The 20,868-nt window shown below is 40.7% G+C and overlaps 1 protein-coding gene and 1 long non-coding RNA gene across 4 annotated transcripts in view; one reads left to right on the top strand and one right to left on the bottom strand.

The window, feature by feature from the left end:
* Positions 1-20,305, bottom strand: part of CNKSR2 (connector enhancer of kinase suppressor of Ras 2) — a 133,805-nt gene extending 113,500 nt beyond the window's left edge. Inside the window, exons 1-2 of one of the 3 annotated variants that reach the window (XM_083612261.1) lie at positions 19,267-20,305; positions 5,987-6,150 (exon numbers count right to left, since the gene is read on the bottom strand). In XM_083612261.1, the coding sequence (XP_083468387.1) occupies positions 5,987-6,150; positions 19,267-19,330 (228 nt within the window). In that variant the 5' untranslated portion in view covers positions 19,331-20,305. The remainder of the gene's footprint in view (positions 1-5,986; positions 6,151-19,266) is intronic. The other 2 variants (XM_083612262.1, XM_083612263.1) reach the window with 2 other exon arrangements.
* Positions 181-12,667, top strand: LOC310762030. Its single transcript, XR_014547810.1, has 3 exons — positions 181-256; positions 3,856-3,904; positions 12,148-12,667. It is a non-coding gene; the product is annotated as an uncharacterized lncRNA (long non-coding RNA).
* Positions 20,306-20,868: the final 563 nt, after the last annotated feature.

Below are 20,868 nucleotides of genomic sequence, written 5' to 3'. Positions count from 1 at the left end.
AATAGTAGAGGTAAAACAAACCCATCAGGGCTAGGAACCATTTACTGGCTTATTAATCCCAGAAATAAACCTTGTGTCACTTCTGCCCCCACTACCTTGTGTTATTAGTTACAGTAACTTTAGGAGAAATAGAATGTTGGTAGATGCATGACAGTTGATGTGACAGTTGACAGTTAATGACGAGACGTTATGCTTTAGCTCTCAATTCCGATAGAAACATTCCAAAATCTCTGCTCAGGCATCAGTATCAAAATAGGTGCCTTTCTGATGCTTCTTTAGCCAATACTAATAAATTTTCACAAATACAGACAGCTCAAAAGAATTATAACACCTTACATCTAGCAAGTTTTGGCGGGGGGGGGGGGTGGCCTACCAACTTGATAGAATGGTTGGGTTTCCTGCTTAAGTCTTTCACAGTCCTCAGTAGCTGTGCAGGGACCCATAAATTAGTTTCGGGCACGCACAAAATTCTGCTGTGAAATGGGGACAGGAGAAAAACAGTGGGGAAGACTTCTGCTGTTTCTTTCTCCAGACTTCAGCACAAGTGAGAGCTCAGATCAGGCAATATGTGTTGCTGAGCCTTGTTTTTGATTAAAAGCCTGAGAAACTTACCCTTGAGCAAGATGGCAAGTGGATGACTGATCATGTGAGAATTTTTTTAAAAAAATAAATCATTTAATGTGTCAACACGAATAGAAGTTATTAATATGGCAGTTGTTGTATAAGGGATTGTTATTATGACCAGAATGTAATGGAAATTAATAAGATTCTGGAATTCAGAAATGAAGCAAATAATCAAGCCATCAATTCTAGCACGTAGGGGGCCACCTTATCTAAATTATATAATTCAGTACTTGAGCGATTGGTATTAATAATTGTATTATAAATTGGTACTGCTATAATGAGGCTACTATTGGATTGTAACTGAAAACTAATAAAAAATATTATCGGATTATGTGAGAAAAAATAAGAAGCCTTTAAATAATCCATAACAATAAAGTGTCCCCATCTTATCATTCCACTTTATGCCACATAATGTATTGTTATGCTAGGTCTCTTTACCCAGGAAACTATGCCTTTAAAATAACAAATCAGCCCTCTGCCTGGTTCCTTGTAACCTCACATCTCACAGTGAGGGAACCACCAGAAGGCCCTCAGAGCTGGACCTCAGTGTCTAGCGGAATGATGGGGGTGAAGACGCTCCTTCAGGTATACTGGGCCGAGGCCATTTAGGGCTTTAAAGGTCAGCACCAACACTTTGAATTGAGCTTAGAAATGTACTGGGAGCCAGGTCCATTAATTGGGAGTGAAATCATAACTATCTAATGGTTGCCAGGCCCATTAATTACCACAGTCAATTAAAATTCTCTCTGAGTAAAAACAGTTTGAACTGTTTATATGCCACCTTTAATCCTATTACATACATACATAAATACATATATAATTTTCTTTGCATGCCACCTTTCCACAGTTCAAACCATGTTCAAGGCAGCTTACAACATGAAAAGAACTAACTACAACATAGCAAAAGTTATCATAAGCAATAAATAAAACATTAAAAATCCGCAACCAATTTCAAAATAAAGCATAACATGATCTAAAATAAAGATTAAAAGAACAAACAGCAACAACCGCCACAAAAAAACCCCAAACACCCCAGTGATCTTGAGGCAGGTCACAATGGTTTAAAATACAAAAAGCAAAAAACAAAAAAAAGCGCCAAAGGTGAAATATAATTAAAATTGTAATCACCAATCCATCTGTTAAATATTATAAAGGACATGGCCATGTTTCCCCATGCATTACATGCACAACCAATTCAGAACCCGGGCAGTCTAAGTAGGCAGCAGCTGAATGGCAATAGACGGCTCCACAACTGGAGTGCTATTGCCAATGAAATAGACTCTCCTCCCCATAGGATGGCTGGGCTTGTTGGAGAATGAGTCAAATCAAGCTCAATGCTGAAGTGGGGATGAGTTTGTTGTGTGTGAATGTGAGAGACAAAGACAGACAAAGAGAACGTATGCTATGGGGGAGGGTTGTGTGAGAGAGAAAGGGATGGGAGAGAACATAGTCTTATACTGAATTAGACCACTGTTCTATCTAGCTCAGTGTTTTCTATGTTGACTAGAAAACATTAGGAAGAACTTCCTGACAGTAAGAGCTGTTCGACAGTGGAATTTGCTGCCAAGGAGTGTGGTGGAGTCTCCTTCTTTGGAGGTCTTTAAGCAGAGGCTTGACAACCATATGTCAGGAGTGCTCTGACGGTGTTTCCTGCTTGGCAGGGGGTTGGACTCGATGGCCCTTGTGGTCTCTTCCAACTCTATGATTCTATGACTAGCAGCAGCTCTCCAGGGTTTGAGGCACGGGGCATTCCTAGCCCAACCTGGAGATGCCAGGGACTTTCTGCATGAAAGATAGATGCTCTACCACTGAGCTACAGCCATTCCCCCTGGAGCATGTGCTGTATGTGTGGCATGTTTGAATGCATATCTGCTAGCAGTGCATGCCAGTGACAGTGGGTTCAGGGTAGACACACTAATTTTTGGCGGTGCTCACTTTCACTTTGGTCACTAACATGCAGCTCTCAGAGGGTTGGCGAACAGCAAATGCAGTCAAAAAAGGTTAGCCACCCCTGCCCTAGGCCTTCGTTGAATGCTTTTGCAGTCACATCATGCTGCTGAAGAAGCAAACTTTTCTCTACGAAAGTTCATGCCAGAATTTATACATAAGTAAGATTCCACAGTGCTCTTGGAATTTTGCTATAACAAATTAACATGGCCACTCTGAATTGGCACTTCTTATGTGGAAACCTTTCAAAGAAGCTTCTTAGAGGTTAGCAATGTGGCACTACTCCAGCTGTGTATGACAAATCTTTCTTTTAAGAAAAGACTATTGATCCTATTCCCTGATGCAGTTCCTTCCAAACCCTTTTTCTTATTGTCCAGACCACCAAGTGACTGGAAGACATTCTTTACTTATTTAGAAAAGGTATAACTGCACTCTTAGCTTGGGGCTTCAACGTAGAATGTAATAAAACTGTTATGTTCAGGATCCAAAACATGTCATGGCAATCAAGTCTAAGGTTCTTCAAGAAATCTCCTCACATATGCATATACTTATACACGTAATCTGAGGAAAAGCTAGAAACAGAAGCTTTAGTAGTATTACAATAGAAAAACCTGATGCAACTAAGGTTTGATTTCTCTCTTTCTCTCCTCTCACACTATTATAGTGTGGATGTATGCTTATGAAAATGTGACCAGCAAACTTGAAATGTAAGCTCTTATGTAAGCAATTGCACATCATCTTTCACAAGTGCAAGAATCCAAACAGATTCAGCTGTTGTACAAGTGGGCTAGGAAAACTAGTCATCACCTGCTGCTGCATCATTCATTTTTTAACCTATGATTTATATTCTGGTCTGCATTCTGCTAAGGATACATAGATTCACTGACTAAAATACTGACTAGAAACTGAAGGCTATGTTCCAAATCAGTAAGCAGGCATATTATTACTACTGTCACTTCTGGTTTTTTCTGTATTAAAATCTCAAGCTGTGTACAATGTTGTTAGATCCTTAAACGTATGAATGCAGTTTCTATCCACAGCGTCTGTTCAAGGGAACAAATACATGTTCATGTTCACTTGTGGCTTTTAAAATAATTAAAACAGCAAGGTGATGATGTGGCTACTTTACTTAATTCTTTCCACAATCTATGGAATGGACTGCAATGCCAATTTATCCAACTTCTGTAGATCTCCTATAAAATTAATATTTTTTTTACTAAATTCTCAGGTAACCATGAAACTATCTATTGTTGAGATCAGAATAATTCTTTTACTTTCGTGCAGGTATAACTTTGAGGCAAATGTGAAAAGGCCATGAGCAATGTGACATTTTGTAAGTATAATATGCATGTTGCTTTTACTAAAAGTACAAAGGATGAGAATAGATTTTTAAAGCACAATAGTTTTTATTATAAACATCTAAGAAGCAAAGCAACAGCAGGGAGTAGGACTCAGGAAGCCTAATATATAAAATCTACAGAAGCAATTAGCTGAGTGCTGCTGCTATTTCTGCTCTTATAACAGAAGGAGAAAAAGTTAAAAATCCAAGAGCTATGAAGCTCGGGTGTTATGAAAGCCAGGTTTTTTTTAATATCCTAGTTTAACAGTGTCACTAACCCTAGTGTCACTAACCCCTAACCCTAACCCTAACCCTCCACTGATTTGCAGGATATCTTCAGGAGAAGAAAAGGCTAAGTACTAAACCCTACACAAATATGGAGTGGAGACCCTAAGACAGTTGGATAGCACCTTGTACACTTTCTTCTGGCAACTCTTACAGCCAAGCTGGTGCCAAACACATTGCTCTGCTTTCCTTTGGACCACACCAGCAAGGCTGAATGGGGGGGATCTGGTCACCGGGGAGGACACTTTGGTGCTGCTAATGCAGCAGTTTAACTTCACCCCCAGAAAGAACACTCCACTGTCTCTCTAGACAGATGAGTGCCAACAACAACCACCCAGCCTTTCAGGGGGGAAACATCCCAAAGTGGTCAGACTTTTGTTACTTTTTGCTCCATATTCCATAAAAAGGTAAAGGGACCCCTGACAATTAAGTCCAGTTGTGAACGACTCTGGGGTTGCGGCGCTCACCGTGCTTTAAAGGCTGAGGGAGCCGACGTTTGTCCACTTCTGCAGACAGTTTTTCTGGGTCATGTGGCCAACATGACTAAGCCACTTCTGGCGAAACCAGAGCAGCGCACGGCAACACCGTTTACCTTCCCAACAGAGCGGTACCAATTTATCTACTTGAACTGTGTGCTTTTAAACTGTTAGGTTGGCAGGAGCCGGGACCGAACAATGGGAGCTCACTCTGTCGCAGGGATTCGAACCGCCGACCTTTCGATCGGCAAGCCCAAGTGGCACAGTGGTTTAACCCACAGCGCCACCCGCGTCCCGCTCCATATTCCATACTCCTCTCCTATTGTTTGCATAAATGTAACATAAACTCTTAAGTCCCTTGAATTTATTACCTACCAGTTAGACCTCAAATGCAACCAGGGCTGTCTTAAGCATATGCAGCACCAGGATGCAAAGATCTGCCCAGTACCCACCCCCCAGGTTGCCCAGAGTTGCTGACCTTTTTTTAGGGGGGGAACCCCAAGGTTATTGATTTTTTTAAAGGAAAGTTTTCCCAAAGTTGTTGACCTTTGCTCAGGAAAAGAAAACAGGAAACGTAAGGAGCCCAGCGCAACAAACCAGGCATTGGGCACCTTGTGGTGTAAGCAGCGTACACTGGGTGGGCCTCTCTATGGCCCTACACCAATCCCAGGTGCACAGGAGGGCGGAGCCGCCCGGCTGCCTCAGAATCTCGCCCCCAAACTTGCGGCGCAGAGCCACCCGCAGCAGAACAGCTCCCATAGCTTGTCTCTCCGCCGCCTCACCCCTTACCTCTCCCTTTTAATTTTAACTAGGTATTCAAATACATAATTTGTTTTTAACTGCAGGCTCAGTTCAAAAACATGTTCAAAAACATGTGAAGTAATTGATAGACTCTGGGTACTAGTAAAATGTTTTTTCTAAACATGATGTAATCATAAGCAGTCTTGAAAAGTCCCCAAAATAAACTCTATACAAAACCAATTTTCTCTTAATGCAACTGCAGGTTCTAGTGCAACTCTTGAAAATGCAAAACACGTGCTCAGAGTTCTGTTAAACAGCACTGGCAATAACACCGAATTTTGAGAGATACCACAGATCAATTCTCATCATGCTGACTAGCCTCCTCAATTAAAATTCAGTTCTGTAATACTGTAAGAAACAGGCACATTGAAACTGATGTGATTAAAAGTGGAGGATTCTAGATTGATGTAGTAATTTAAAGAACATTTGTGGCATTCAAACTGCAAAAAATAAAAAAAATCCTGACAAAAATTGTCTCTCTTGCCACCCAACAATCTATCACAAAGACATTTACCAATGCACAGAGCAAGTCAACTGCTTCTAAGATGAGTTCTTGATGACCAATTCGAGTAACCCCTAGATCCTCCAGTTCTTGATGAGTGATACGTAGCAACTGATCTCCACCAATCTTTTCTCTCTCAAAATTCTTGATATACTGCTGCAGACAATCATCGAGACCTAAAACAAAAACAAACAAAAAATGTGTGAAGGGAAGAAAGAATTATTTTTCTGTATAAATGAAATAAGGGGAAATCTATATTAGACTGAATAATTTAAGCAAAATGTTTCACAAACTGATCAACAGAGATTTGAACACTTAGATGAATATGGAGGGAAACAGAATCAAAATTCTTGTATAAAATTATTTAGCTTCGTTGAAGTAGTAGTCCACTAATTTGTTCTCACACATATTCACCTTAAAGCCACATACGGTACCTTTAAAGCCTAGTTTCAAACTAACTTTCAGCAGTGCTAATACTGACTACAGTAGTAGAATTTATGCAGAAACAATAACGAACGAAGAAAATGAAGGCTCAAACCCATTGCCCAGTCCCTGCTAAATATGGTTAAGAGGTCATGTTAAGTTTGTCTGCACCTGGCCTATGTAGTTTTCTCATTCCTTGTACCATGCTCACTTTCGTCACAACATATCAGCTCAATTCATGCAGGTTTCATTGTCATTTCTCAATTCTGTTTTAAAGTCTTAATTCTTCAGCCAGAACACCATGCAAACACCAGTCCCATACAAAGGCATGCATGACACTTGACTATACAAATAACAGCATAATTTTATGCATGTTCAGTACTTATTTTCACTTTTATAATTGTGGTTCAATGATAATACTACTTAGTATTATGTAAGTCTTTTAATGCTGGTCTTCAGGTTAACCTCACAAATATAGCTGAATTTACCACACAGTCACAAATGCTGTTATTCAACCTAAAGCTTGGGCCTCTGGGTACTAGAACTGCTGATTTGCTAAAAAAAGTAAGTGATTTGCACTTGAAGTAACTTGGTCTTCATGCTAAACAGCAAACTATTAAAACAGAACCCACAATATGAAAAAAGTTGGAATCTTTGGAATAAAAGTAAACTTTGATACAAAGAACTACAAGAAAATAAAAGAATATGGTCTGAGCATTATATAATGAATGGTCATTATTATATTATTATATAATAAAGAAAAATTTGGCATGTTTTCTTCATATTTGATACCAGAAACCCTTCTGACATATTAAAGAAATCTCTCAAACAATGCTTTCAAATTTGAAAATATCCACTGAAAACAGAACACGGACTAGTTGACGTAATCTTAAATGTTTGGTAGCATCCTTTGTCAAGAGGAATGGGATGATGCAAAATGTGATGGTTGCTTGCTTCAAAGAGCAAATGCCACATTAAAGGCAGAAGACCCTCTTCACACAGTGGTTATGTTCACACCAAGTGTATAGTTTGCCTTATCAAGAATGTGCTTCTATAGTTTTGTGGAGTAAGCAATCCAAATTTCAGTTTAACATTAATTAAACTATGTCAACTTTCCTCAACCTGGTGCCCTCCAGATGTTATAGGCCATAATTCCCATCAGCCACTGCCATCATGGCCTATGATCAGGGGTGACAGAAGTTGTAGTCAAAAACATCTGGAGGGCACCAGCTGGAGAAGATATGCTACAAATATAGAGCAGTATGCAGCAAATGCACAACAGAAGGATGTCCAAGCAACACAAATAACCACAAGACTATTCAAAAAGTGTTCAAATCCACAGAAGTAGGAAACTGCCCAATGCTATTTTCCCATCCACCCCATAGAAAAAAATCCCTGCCAAACCAAATTTGCTGACATGAATCCATTATTAATTCCAACACCCTGTGAGTTTGTCACAGATTATCAGCATTAAAAGGGGAAATAAGCTTTCCTGATCCCAGTATGAGGATCAAAAAATCACAAATACATTTATCATACTTTTGGTCAATACTATCTGAACTTTCTTGGCTCTACTTTGCCTCATGAGATACACACACCTGAAACCAAGTGGACATGGTTAGTATGCAAGAACATTATACCAAGCAGGTCCGATTCCAGGCTTAAGAGGGCCTTTGGCCTAATGCCCCCACCAGCAAGGCCTTACTTGGCAGCAGGCTGCAATGGTGCCCTCATGAGTGCTGGTATTTCAGAGCCATCATTTAGATATCATCCAACTATCTGGAGTGCCCAACACAGCATCACTCCAGAGCATTATGGCTGGCACTACAACAGATACTCCAGGGCACAGTAGTAAATTAAACAGGAGGGTTCAGGGGAGCCCTGGAAAAGCAGGGCCCTGTGTAATAATCAGCAGTAGAACCTCCTAGATTCCCAGCCACTGCCCCAAGATTATGAATTCTGATGCTGCACCTCATACAGAGTCCAACTGTACTGGCCCTTCTAGACAGACATGGTCTCACCCTTCCAACCTGATCTCCAATGAACTAAAATTTTCGGGGCCTTATTCATGCAGGGAATATTGTCTACCACTCAGCTATCGTCAAGGTTGGTGGCCTAGAATCAAGTAGGTGGTATTTCCATATCAGCATCAGACCCCTCCTGGAAGAGTGTAATGTTGCCCCATATGATGAGATAGCTATATCAGTGGTGAGAAAAGGCACACCACAAGCATTACACAAAGGCGTTTCGCATAATAAGTGTACTGTGATTACCAACAATGATATACAGTCTTAAGAAGTGAGAAAGCTGTTGCACCTATAACCAGTTTATGGAATTCAGATTTGCATGTGTGCTGAATAAAGCATCTTAACTATATTTTTAGGTCAAAGACAAATTTCATTCATCAAAACTTAATACTTGAGACATGCATTAAATCCTAAGACATCTGTTCTACAAGCAAGTGTTAAATACTTGCAAGTAAAATAATAGCTGTCATTTTGAATAAGTTAGTGCCATAAATTAACAACATTTTATCATCCTTTTTTTTTTTTTACTAAATATTAAAGCTCTTTTGATGCTCATGATTTAATTACTGCATTGAGGTCCTATTTCAACAACTACAAAATGCAATCAGGTGGGACAGATTGTTCTTGATCTTATGTCAAAACTAGTGTGATTTTAATATAATAATTTGATGGTAATGTTACAATTACAATGCATCACTGGAATAGAAATTTATTTCTTCCATGAAACAGTTGCTTTACGATAAGAGAGCTAAGTATCAATTATTTCTGAACGCAATAGGAAAATAAGGGTAAGGGTTTTGACCTAGCAACATATGCAATGACTTTATAACAGGACAAGCACTGTTCAGCAATTTCATGGTTGAACATAATAAGAGTCTCTGTTCACTTCCCCCCAGTAAGTTGTTTGACGATTTGGTCATTTCCAAGATACAGCTGTGCAAACAATATTTCATGTCTAGCTAGTCATCACTGTGTCTTAGTCCTTAGTCTACCTACATCTCTCTCACACTTCCTGGGCAGGGCGGTGATGAGAAAAATCAAGTTATACACATGTACCGGCAGATATAAATGTTGAAAATATTGTAAAGATCAAGTCATGTAATAATTTTATTACCTTTCAGAATCCTTGTACGAGTCAGCCATATTAGGCTATAGCATCTTAGGGGTTAGCCACTCGCTTTCAAAAATTAAAGTCACTGAATAAGTATATGAGTGTTGTTTCTTTCAAAATCAAGAAGGCCTTTAGATCCCCCAAAAAGCATATGACCAAAAAGAAAAGCATATGAACACACAATAATTGATTGATTGATTTTGAAAGAATTATATGGGGCATCTTAAATGATACATGTGGATCATATTTTGGAAGTGTTTTTAACATGGAAAGATTTAGTTCAAATGAAAATGTTCAATCGCCTAAGAAAAAATCATGTATATGAGCGAAGTTCCAATTTTAGTTCATACATAGGTACTAACCAGTAATTCAAAAACAGTGCCTGACGGTTTCCAAACATAGACCAAAACCTCCTCCTGGGAGCCGTCATTCCAAATTGGGCACCAATATTGTCAGAAGCATCCAAATTGGTGCAGTTTGTAAGTGTCAGACCAAACTGGATGATGTCACATGAAACACAGGAAAAATATCTTCATTGGCATCCAAATCAGCATGGTTTGGAACAGTTTGTTCTGCCATCTTGATTCAAATGGGGTCCAACCATTTCTAAAAGTAAACCAAGTGCTGCTTCCTGATCTTAGTAACAGTCTTGCCAAATTGGGTGACAATATATTTAGAGGCATCCAAATCAGTGCTGTTTAGAACGGATCAGTCCACCATCTTGATTCAAAATGGTGCCTGTCCAAACATAGGCCAAAAACCCACTCATTGATCTTAGCAACCGTCAAGTCAAATAGGCCATGCTAACTCCAGAGGCATCAAAATTGGTGCAGTTTGGAACATTTCAGTCCACCATCTTAATTCATAATGGTACACAATGTCAATCAAACATAGACAAAAACTGGCTTCTCCACTTTGGGAACTGTCACACTAAGTTTGGCAACCATATCACAAAAGGCATTCAAATGCATGGAGAACAGACAGAGGGGCAAAATATATAGCAGACATACAAAATTGCATGGAAATCTGGAAAATTAAGAACTATACAGGAAACTTACATAATTGTTGAAATTCCCAGAATCTCAAAAAGTTTGTATACAAAGCTAAGGATGCAATTCTATGCACACTCACTTGTGATTAAGACCCACTGAAATAGTGGGAGTTATTTCTGATGATGTATAGAACTGAGGTATGATACTGACACATTCCAAATATCAGTCTAGCTAGGGAGGTGGAACACCTCTTATATATTCTTATATATAAGTATGTAGAAATAAAATTATTAATAGCATTAACATTTACTATTACTAAGCACTGGAAACATAGCAGTTAGCTTTTGTAGTATGACCAGCTTCATTAAGATTTGCAAGATTTTAATAATTGTTGGGAAAATTATATAAGATAATCAATATATTAGTTTAAAATATTATTGTGCTTAACATTGTTTCCTCAAATAGTAAAAATAGTTAAATTGCAAAACAGCCCAAATGCATTGTGTCCTGTGTCATAGGGTTGTTTTGAAAATCCAAGATATCTTGTGAATAGTGTGGTCAATACACAGATACTTTAGGAAACTGACAGCCTTCCAAATATACTGACCCATGCCCATTCTTAGACATTTCAAGCAGCAGTTTTGTTTAGCCCTGACTCCTTATGTAAAGTATCTCAATTTGAAGCTGAGAATTTGGCCAAAAATAAATAAATGACATGGCAGTTATGTTTTCCTCATATCAGTTAACATTATCCAGGGAAAGAAGCCCATACCCTGCCCCATGGCCTGCATTGGGTATTGATCATTGCAGGGTTGTTCTTAAGTGAGAGGCCAAAGGTTTTAGTCTCAGTCTATGAAGCTGATGTATTTATCTATACTTCTGCACTTTTCTATTCAATAGTATTATTTGCTGAACATCAATAAACATACATATATGACTTGTATACAATGTATCTGTAACAGTTGCCAGACCTGTTGCTGAGGAAAGGGAGTGCCGGATGAAACAACGAACACCGTGTGAAATTTTATATTAAGTTTCGTAGAAAGGGTTAGCGATTGAAAATATTATGCCTGTATACCAGATCACAGACCAGTCATATGTGATGGTTTTACTAGTAAAACCAATAACTTCTGGAATTATTACTGTATTTTTATTATGTGTATTGTGCTAATGTTTGTTTTTTATCCCCAAGTGTTCTTCCAACCAACCCAGCTTAGTTTTGCATGTTAAACAATGGCCAAAAGAGTGGTCTTCTGCTGCTTATCAGTTTGTGCCAAATCTGTTGTTTGAAAACTTCACCTAACGTATGCTGACCATAGTTTTTAGTGCAGTATTTTTGTTCTTATATGTTGTATATTAACAAGCATATACGTTAAGTAATATGCTACATAGTAATAGCAAACTATATCAGTAGCATTTAATATTGGTGTGTGTTAGAAGTTAGCTGACACACAAAGCAAATATATGAGTTTTAGGTCTATGCAAGCAAGTAGATACAATGCTAAGCAAATAATAATCATAACAGAAGCAGAAGCAGCTGAGTTCTTCATAACAAAACCGAAACCTGATTAGGGCTATTTGAAGCTTATAATAAATCTCATGTGTTTGTTTTACTTGTAGGCCCAATCAATGGACTAGGTTTACGGAAGACATAACAAGCAATAACCACACAGAAACACACAGAATATTAGTGTGAAAAGACAACATATTTATGAACGATATTCCTGTTCTTTCTCAGCTCGACTGATAGTCATTGGAAGAACTAATTATCACTGCAAATGCCAAATCACACCTCTTTAAGTCTCTTCTCCACAGATCATTTTGTTGAGAGCCAACTGGCAGCAAGAGTCATCCCCTATCCTCCAAGGTTCTATTAAGGAGGAAGGCCCCTTTCCTAAGGCCAATTTTCCAAGCCTGCCAGATCACTTCTTTCTGAGAGTCAAATGCCAAATGCCATTGCTCCTCTTCCCATTTTTTCTGCTCCAAACTACACAACCACAACAGAGACTACTATTTCAGCTAGCTCAAAGGTGGATTAATTCACGTGAAAGACTGGATCAGTGGAAAGCTAGGAAAACACAGTAAAACCAGATTGCTTTGGAACAATAACTACTATAAAGCAATGCAATAGTTGAATTGATCCTGGTTTTTTGTTACCTGAAAATTACAATTTGCTAATTGCAAGAACAGTTCAAATACACTTTTTCTATTAAGTATATCTAAAAATATGCTAATATCCTTTCTTAGTAATATGAAGAATATCACATGATCTATATTCATTTTACAGAAAATTAACACACACAAAAATAAACAAAAATCTAAATAATTCCTGACAATATGCATTTAATCATCACTTCAAAACAGAATGTATAACTTATCAGACTTTAGAAAATGATTTGAAGCTCTCTCAGTTACTCCATAACTACACTGATGAATGACATACACATAGCTCACATCTGTCAAGGGCATCATTTCCACTTACAATTATCATTATCCAAACTGTCCTCCCTATCATGTTAACTTCCACTCATGTTGTCATGTACCTTCAATATACATGTTTGATAGCTGTGTAGAACCACTTTGCAGTAATATACTGGCACTCAAGTAATTTCCACAACACAAGATATCAGCTGCAAAACTATTTCAGCAACAGGTGGTTTCTCTGGGAGACTATTAATACCTTACCCTCCTCCATAGCTCAATCAAATAATATTTCAAGGTTGGGTATCAGCAGTTTCAAATCTCTCGTATCACAAAACAGCATAGTGATAAGCACATATTTCAGTTAATTGTCAGTCCATCTAGTTCAATAACTTAATCCTAAAATCAAAAATAGGAAAGATTTGGGGGGGGGGGACAAGTACCAGTGCTCTTGCTAGATTTATGATGGAACAATACTTAAAATTTATGAAAGTTACTCCCCAGCCATTCATATGTAGGAAATAAGCATCACACCTATGTTAATTATAAATTACAAAGTGTTATAAAATAGTCTGGAGTCATTCATCCATGTTTTCTTATTGCTTCAGGCCAAATGTTGACATTTCCACCATTACATTCCCTACTGTCATGTTCTTCATGCATTCAATATTGAAGAACAAGAGAGCAAGACATTAAATACCTGGCTTGATTTATTTATTAAGATACATAATAAGGTCAGCCCTTACAAACAAAGGCAGGCTCTTTTAAAGATTCTGATAGTCCAGGGGCAAAATGTTCATTTGAGCCCTTCTGTACATCACTGCACCATGGGTCAATGTAATTTCACCCCTCAATTTGGGTGGGGGATTAAATATGCATATAATCCCACCCAAAAAAGTCTATATTTGATATCAGAAGCAATATGTTAAGATGCTATGCCTCTCAATTCAAGGACAATATTTATGACGGATTCAGTTGCAATGTATGCCAGGGTGTATCCAGGAAAATTACTGAAACCCAATTCAATAAATTTATTGGGGTGCACTGTAATCCGTACACACAGCTTGCACTGATACACACATTGGAATTTGGAATTTGTGAAAATAGTGTGTGCTGCTACAACATACCTGTACATTGTGTGCATACTTTGTTACTCCATCACATTTAGAAGCCTACATAGAATGGCAGAAAATAATCAGAACTGGAAATTCTACAGCACTATTACAGAAGAGTGTTATATGCAAGCTTCACACAGGAGACAAAACTTTCTTTGGAGTGAGGGATGCAGCTGCCATTGCATGCGTGGAACAGACTTCCACTTCCTCTCTTCCTGCAGCCACCCACACACCCTCAGAATCAGCTCCAGAAGGTTAGGAGACCCTCCAGATTTTCAGGGCATGAAGGAGGGGCATAGGAAGAAGAAGAAATTCTGTTGCATGAACAGAACCTGCTTACTCAGAGTTGCAGGCAACTCATAGTTAAGGGAGCACACTTCCTCCTTCTCATCAATTCAATTTAGAAATAATAAATGAGGTTCTTCTCGGTAGGAGAGGGGCTGCAGGACTTAGTGCAAGATCCTCCATGCTGCAACCTGGAAGCCTTGAATAGCTTGAAAGGAAGCTCCCTGGATCTGCAGTCCTTTCTCAAAACACTGCACCACAGCCCAAACAGTCCCCAGTGTCATTAAAGGCCTGCAGTATATTCCAGAAATGTCACAGCAGAAGAAGTCGCAAAATAATTCTTATGTATTATTGTAATATATTTATAATATTAGGACATCTCACAGTGCTTTTTCCACATAAGGTTTATGTTGTAAGAATTCAAATAATGTACACTGCTGCATATTAGATCTAATCAGAAGTCAGATAAACAAACTTTTAATAACTGATATTATATGAGCTTGGGTAGCCAGGAAATTATAAAGCTGCGTGGCATAAGGCTATATTAAAATTCATTACAATGGTATGCCCTGGCTTAAGCTATACCTTTGAAGCCTACAACAAAATTTACACATGAGTAGATCTGCTAGGTGGCAGCACTCCCAATTATCCTGCCTTCCACCTGAACTGGCAGCTGTGAGCCTTTCTCAGACAAATGATCTACCATGACAGAGACCAGGGTTTCTACAAATGAAAAGATTAAATGTTTCTATAATGTTTGTTCATATGTAAACTTCTTCTGCAATCCTCCTGTGACTGGACATAAGATTTGGTTCTTCTGCTTCTCCTCCCCACATTTTCAATATCTATAGTACTAGCAGAAGCCTCAGGGTACATGGAAGTGGGAATAGAGAAAAACTACATCTGTAAACACAGAAAGAAAACCAAAGGTTTTTGTCACACAATGGCATGCCCCATGCAAGAATAATGCTTATTTTATTTTAGCCAAACACATTTCTTAATGAGCAAGTTACATGTGCGCTTCTGTTTATTTCGGTATTCATAAAAACAGACTCTGGTGAGGAAAAACAATGAAGTCATAATATAGGATACTTTCAAGCATGTTAATGTTATTGAAAGCTCGTTCGTGCTCATAAGTGAGTTTGGGCTACTGTTATCTTCTCTTCCCAAGTCCATTAAGTGTGAAGTGGATATACCAGTAAAGAAAAAACTGGAAAATAGCTAATTGATTTTCTTTTAGAAACACAAACAGCAGTTGTTTAAACAGGGAAACCAGTCACTAGTACTACACAAATTAAAGTTATAAGTATAGGCTTGTAACTTCTGCTTTATTAGTCAAGATATTCAGACCTCAGTCCTATACCTAATGACCTGACATGCACAATATGCACATACACAACCAATTCAGAAACCAAATGTTCTAAGTAGGCATCAACTGAATGGTAATGAAATGAACTAGCTTCATTGATTCCAATAGAATAAGGTCAAAGTATTAGACCTTCCATTTTTATGAAGCATTTTACCATAATACTGTCTACTGTTTTGCAGTTTTGCTGAACAGCAAATCATTGCCCTGTTTCGGGAACCATGTATATAGTTAATAAGCATTATTAAACAGGCTTACATAACTATTTATGGAAATACTTACAAGAGTTAAATAACTAAGACCATATGCCTCAAGTTTTAAGGAGGATGCAATTGCCATGCATTAGCAAGGTAAAGAAGTCTGAGAAATAATGCCCACAACATAGCAGTTCTTCATAAATCAGTCATTCAATTGCACCAGCTTCACAGATATATTTGATACTAGCTAGATTTATTCACGCTACAAGCTAGGATTAGAGAACTCCAGTTTTCATACTTGGGATTTTATAAAATAAATATGAAAACTGGAGTTATCTCTAATACATGAAAGCCTTTCCTGTAACCCACATTCATATGCTCATATTGTTGTTTTTACACTGGGAAGGCAAACAAGCAGAAAGATGATAAGTATAGTCAAAAGCAATGCCAGTATAAACAATGTATCTTAAAATATGGGCTATTTATGCTAAAAGCCTCAAAGTATATCCTTGGGTGCTCAGGATAAACAGGCATAATTCCATATTCTGTGATACATTTCACAATGAAATATTGATTTCCAATGCTTCATTCAGAAGCTCCATGTTTGGAAAATGACATGGGATGTTTTTTAAAAAGGATATTACTGCTCTTACAAAAAACAACCGCCACCACCACCACCACCACTGTACACACAATTGTCCTCTTATAATATTTATCACATCTTGGAACCTTCAAGGAAATGTTACAAAATGAAACTGTAGCTAAATCAATGCTATATCTATTGAGACACATTGTGTAGAATGTTGATGTAATATTTTTTTACACGTGATTTAAAAAAAACTAAACCACCTAGAATTTTCATTTTAAAATAAAGAGAAATACAAGCATCTTTCTTGGGCTTCATTCATGCCCAGAATTATGTATCAGTAAATAAGAGATTGCAACTGCATGGAAAATTGCAGACCTGGAAATTAATTATTTAAAAACCAAAACTACATCTTCCAAACCAGGGTCTTGATAAAGAAAACTGCAAAGTGTTTTAGTGTTTCAAACAGAACAGGTGTACTAATGCTCATTCTCACAGAATGTGGTGATCTCATTTACCAAAACAGGGCAATTAAATGCTAAATGAGCTATGATACTATGCAGGATAAGAGAAGTTTCTAGTCTCTGGGCACCATACGGCCCAAGTTAAGCACTTTCTGGTTGTGCTGCTTTCAATGGGCCAGGGTTAAGCACATGTTTGGAGCTGTGATCCTAATCACACATTTCCTGAGAGTAAATCCTATTTAATAAACTGGAAATTACTTCAGAGAAAATAATGTACTGGAAACATGTACTGAATCAGGCTGAAAAGCTCCCACTGAAATCAATGAGGTTTAAGTATATATTCCCTGCCAAGCCACCACCAAACAGTGAGTAAGCAAAATACTAAATGGCAAGAAACTGCCTGTTTCAAGAGCGCTGACTGAAACAGGCTCTCCTTGAAAAGTAGGGAAGCATATCTACTGAAAGAGATAGAAGCACATTTGACAACAGTGGCTACTAAGCTTACAGTGCAATTCTATGCATGTTTAAGCAGACTTAAGTTCACAGCATTCAACAGAGCTAGAGTGTGTTTAAGAGTGGGCCACAGATGGACCTCAGCTGTTTCAGTCACGCAGCAGCTGGATGTAACGAAGAGGTGAGGCACAATTTCTCATTTTATCAGCAATGTAAAAATAAAAAATGTCAGCTTCCTCAAAGTTACAACCCACAAATAAAGCAATGGCTTTAACTAGTGGGTAAATAGCAGGACTGATCATCTAAGCCCACATCCTCAAAAAAAACTCAGTTTCTGATGCTATCAATAATAATAAAAAATGATGCTAGGAGTGGACAATGGACTGACAATTGCTAGTGGAGGAAAGCTAGAGAGAGCCGACTAAAAGAAATCTCATTCCAACCTCACAAGTGATGCCAGCAGGGCTAAAAGAGAAACTAGGGAATGACAAAAAGACAGCTGCTGAAAGTGAGTGCTACAGCAGCTCAGCTGCTATTGTGGAGTAGAATTAAATGACAGCCTGGAGCCCCTCAGGTGCTCCTCGCTTGGCTTCCAGGGAAACAAGTGGAATGCTTAGGAGCAGCAGTACAAGTCAATGCATGTACCATTTTAAAAGGACACCAGACCGTCACTCTCTATGAGATGCAAGCACACTATGAAATGCGATGTTCTCCATTCACCCTCCTTCCTCCAGTAGCTTTGTTTCACAGCACACATGCTTCCCATGACATGTGATGCTGCCACCTTCCCAGCCCTCTGACCCGGAGATCAGCTTTGCAAGGTCTCACACGCCCATGCAGGGCTGTCGTCCCAGCTGCTCCCTCCCTTGCCAGGTCACGCCGACACCAGAGCCAGTGTTCCTCAAGCATGCTGGCGCTGTTATTGCAGCCTCTCTCCTCCAGAGGCGCTGCTGCGTCTTGGCACCTGCTCTCCACTATCTCCCTTGTCATCCTCCTCCATCACCGCCCCTCGCCCCATGGCCAGGATTGTTTTAGCATTCCTCCACAGTTCCATATGGCCTCTTGGCCATTCTGGGTCGCTGGCTCGCATTTCGCCAAGTGCTCCAAGTGGAAGGCATATTTACAAACAGCCATAGGGTATTATTATTACGCTTATTAAACGCCCTTAGCCTTCCTTTTCCAAATTAACCTCCTTGGGTTGTTGCTGCTTTTTAAATTGCTATTCCGTCTGGCGGTCGGGGCTTTTAATCTATCTTTGCTAAGTTTTTGTTTTTTTTTAAAGCCACTCCAATCTCAGCTCGTCGCCTAACCGGGGGAACGAAGGTCCGTATCCTAACTGCCCAAGAACTAAGTACCGTAAATGAATGGGAGGCTGGAAGATGTAGCTCGAGGCAACTGCATGCCTCGGATGAGGTCAGAAGTGGATGTCCGGGCGCTACACTGGAGGCCACCTAAGTTAGCCTGCAGTGAGCAGCGGAGCCCAAGCCCAGGGCGACACGAAAGCGCGAGATGAGGCTGGGAAGGCGCGGTGGGTGCCTCCCTCAATTCGCCCCGCGAGACAGCAAACAGCACCTGCCAAGCGGCGCCTCGAGTCCAGGGGGATACCAAGCAAAAGCAAAACATAAAAACGAATGGCAAACCCAGAAAGCTAGCTCTAGTCTCTCTGTGTGTCTAACGTCGAGAACCTGCTTAAGACACCCAGCCAGCTTTTCCAACATTCAACTCTCCCACGACTCTCCAACATGCGAGGGGAAGGCAAGCCACGCCGTTCCCTCAGAGGGAGGGGAGGCCGGGGGGCACCCAGCCACCTCCCCACCCCCCGCCGCCCCCGAGCTCCGGGCTCGCTCTTTACCTTTCATCCAGTCCACCACTTGGCTCGGGGTCCATTTACTGACAGGTTCCATAATGAGCGCCATGAGGGAAACTTTGCGAGAAGTGGTGTCTCCTCCTCAGGAACCGCGAAAAGAAAGGCGGGTGGCGGGTCCGGCTGGCCTAGGAGCCGCGGTAGAGTTGGGGTTTTTGAGGGGTGGGTGGGTTGCGGGGGGTCGTATTTCAGCTTCTTGCCGGTTAAGGCGCGAAACGGCGGAGAGCGGAGAAAGCAGCAGCAGTAGCAGCAGCGAGGCTGCCTGGGGAAAGAAAAAAAATCCTCGCCTTCCTCTCGCGGCTCCTCTCCTCTCGCTTGTGTGTGAGCGGGTCGGTGTGGCGCGCGGGCGCGCGCGTGTGCGTATCGGCGCCTGTGGGGGCTTTCAGTTCATGTTGCCTCCTCAGCAGGGAGCGGGAGAAGAGGGCTGCTGCTCCCGCACGCTCCGACGCCTCCTGCCTGCCGCCCCCTCTGACCTGCGGGCGAGAGGCGGCGGCGGCGGCTGCTGCCGCTCCAGGATGCTGGGGGACGTTGTCCGGCGCTGCTCACGAGCACGGAGGGCGCCAAGGCTTAATGGAGCGGCAGCAGCAGCAGCGACGCCAGGAGCCCCGCGCTCTCGCCGCGTTTGTTCCCAGAGCTGTTCCCTCGCGGAGCTGCACGCTTGCCGCGCGTTTTCTTTCTCTGTCTCTCGCTCGCAGCCCCCACCTCTCTCACACTGGCGGAAATGACGAGAGTTCAGAGCCGAAAATATCTGAAGTCAAGCGGCCCCCTGAGCGCCCTGGGGAGGGGGCTGCATGTGGGACTTGCAAGCGGGGATTCGAGCGCCCGGAGAGAGATGCCCTCCTCGTGCTGCTATGGAGTCCGAGGGAGTGAGAGGGAGCGTAGGAGCGCGCGCGCCCGCGCATCCCCTCCCGCGGGGAAGGGGGGAGGAGCGCGCGAAGACTCCCTGCTCCGAAGCAGCGCGAGGCCTCGGCGGTAGGTGCAGCACCTGCCTGGCGGAGCGAGGCGCCTGCTTATCCCTCCAGCGTTTCCTGACTTTAAAGCTCTTCCCAGGGGAACGGAGGAGGGAATTACCATGAGGTTATGATGCATACATTACTGAGGGGGAGGAAATCCAGCGGGGTGGGGGTGGCTGCGCGGAGAGAGGATTAGGTATTTCTGTGTGGGCTAGGAAGGTAATTGCTGAGAAAAGCCCTTGGCTCAGGGTGGTGAGGGGGATAGGAACATCATTTTTTATTAGGATGATTCTATTTCACATACTTTAGATCCGCATTTGGAGGCTGTCAGAATAAATGGACCTCCAAAGGAATGGTTATTTCCTTATTTGGCTGCTCAATGTACAGTATGTGATGGATGGCACAGAACAATAAATGCTGTTATCTTTAAATTGCTCTGATTCCAGAAATCACATCTTTCCCTGTATTAAGAACTCCCTTTCAGGCATACGTGGCCCCCTGGGAGGGGAATATCTTTCTGGACAGGCCTTCTTGCTATTATTCAACAATAATTCAGTTCCAGCAGCATGCCAGGCGCTATACAGATCACTGAATTGCATTGCTTATTGAAAAGTCTACAGAATTCATGGGCGTTTGA

The sequence above is a fragment of the Podarcis filfolensis genome (genome assembly GCF_964270895.1).
Source record: "Podarcis filfolensis genome assembly, chromosome: 4".
NCBI classification, from domain to species: Eukaryota; Metazoa; Chordata; class Lepidosauria; order Squamata; family Lacertidae; genus Podarcis; species Podarcis filfolensis.
Note: the sequence above shows the minus strand (reverse complement) of the source record. Positions and strands in the feature narration are given on the sequence as shown.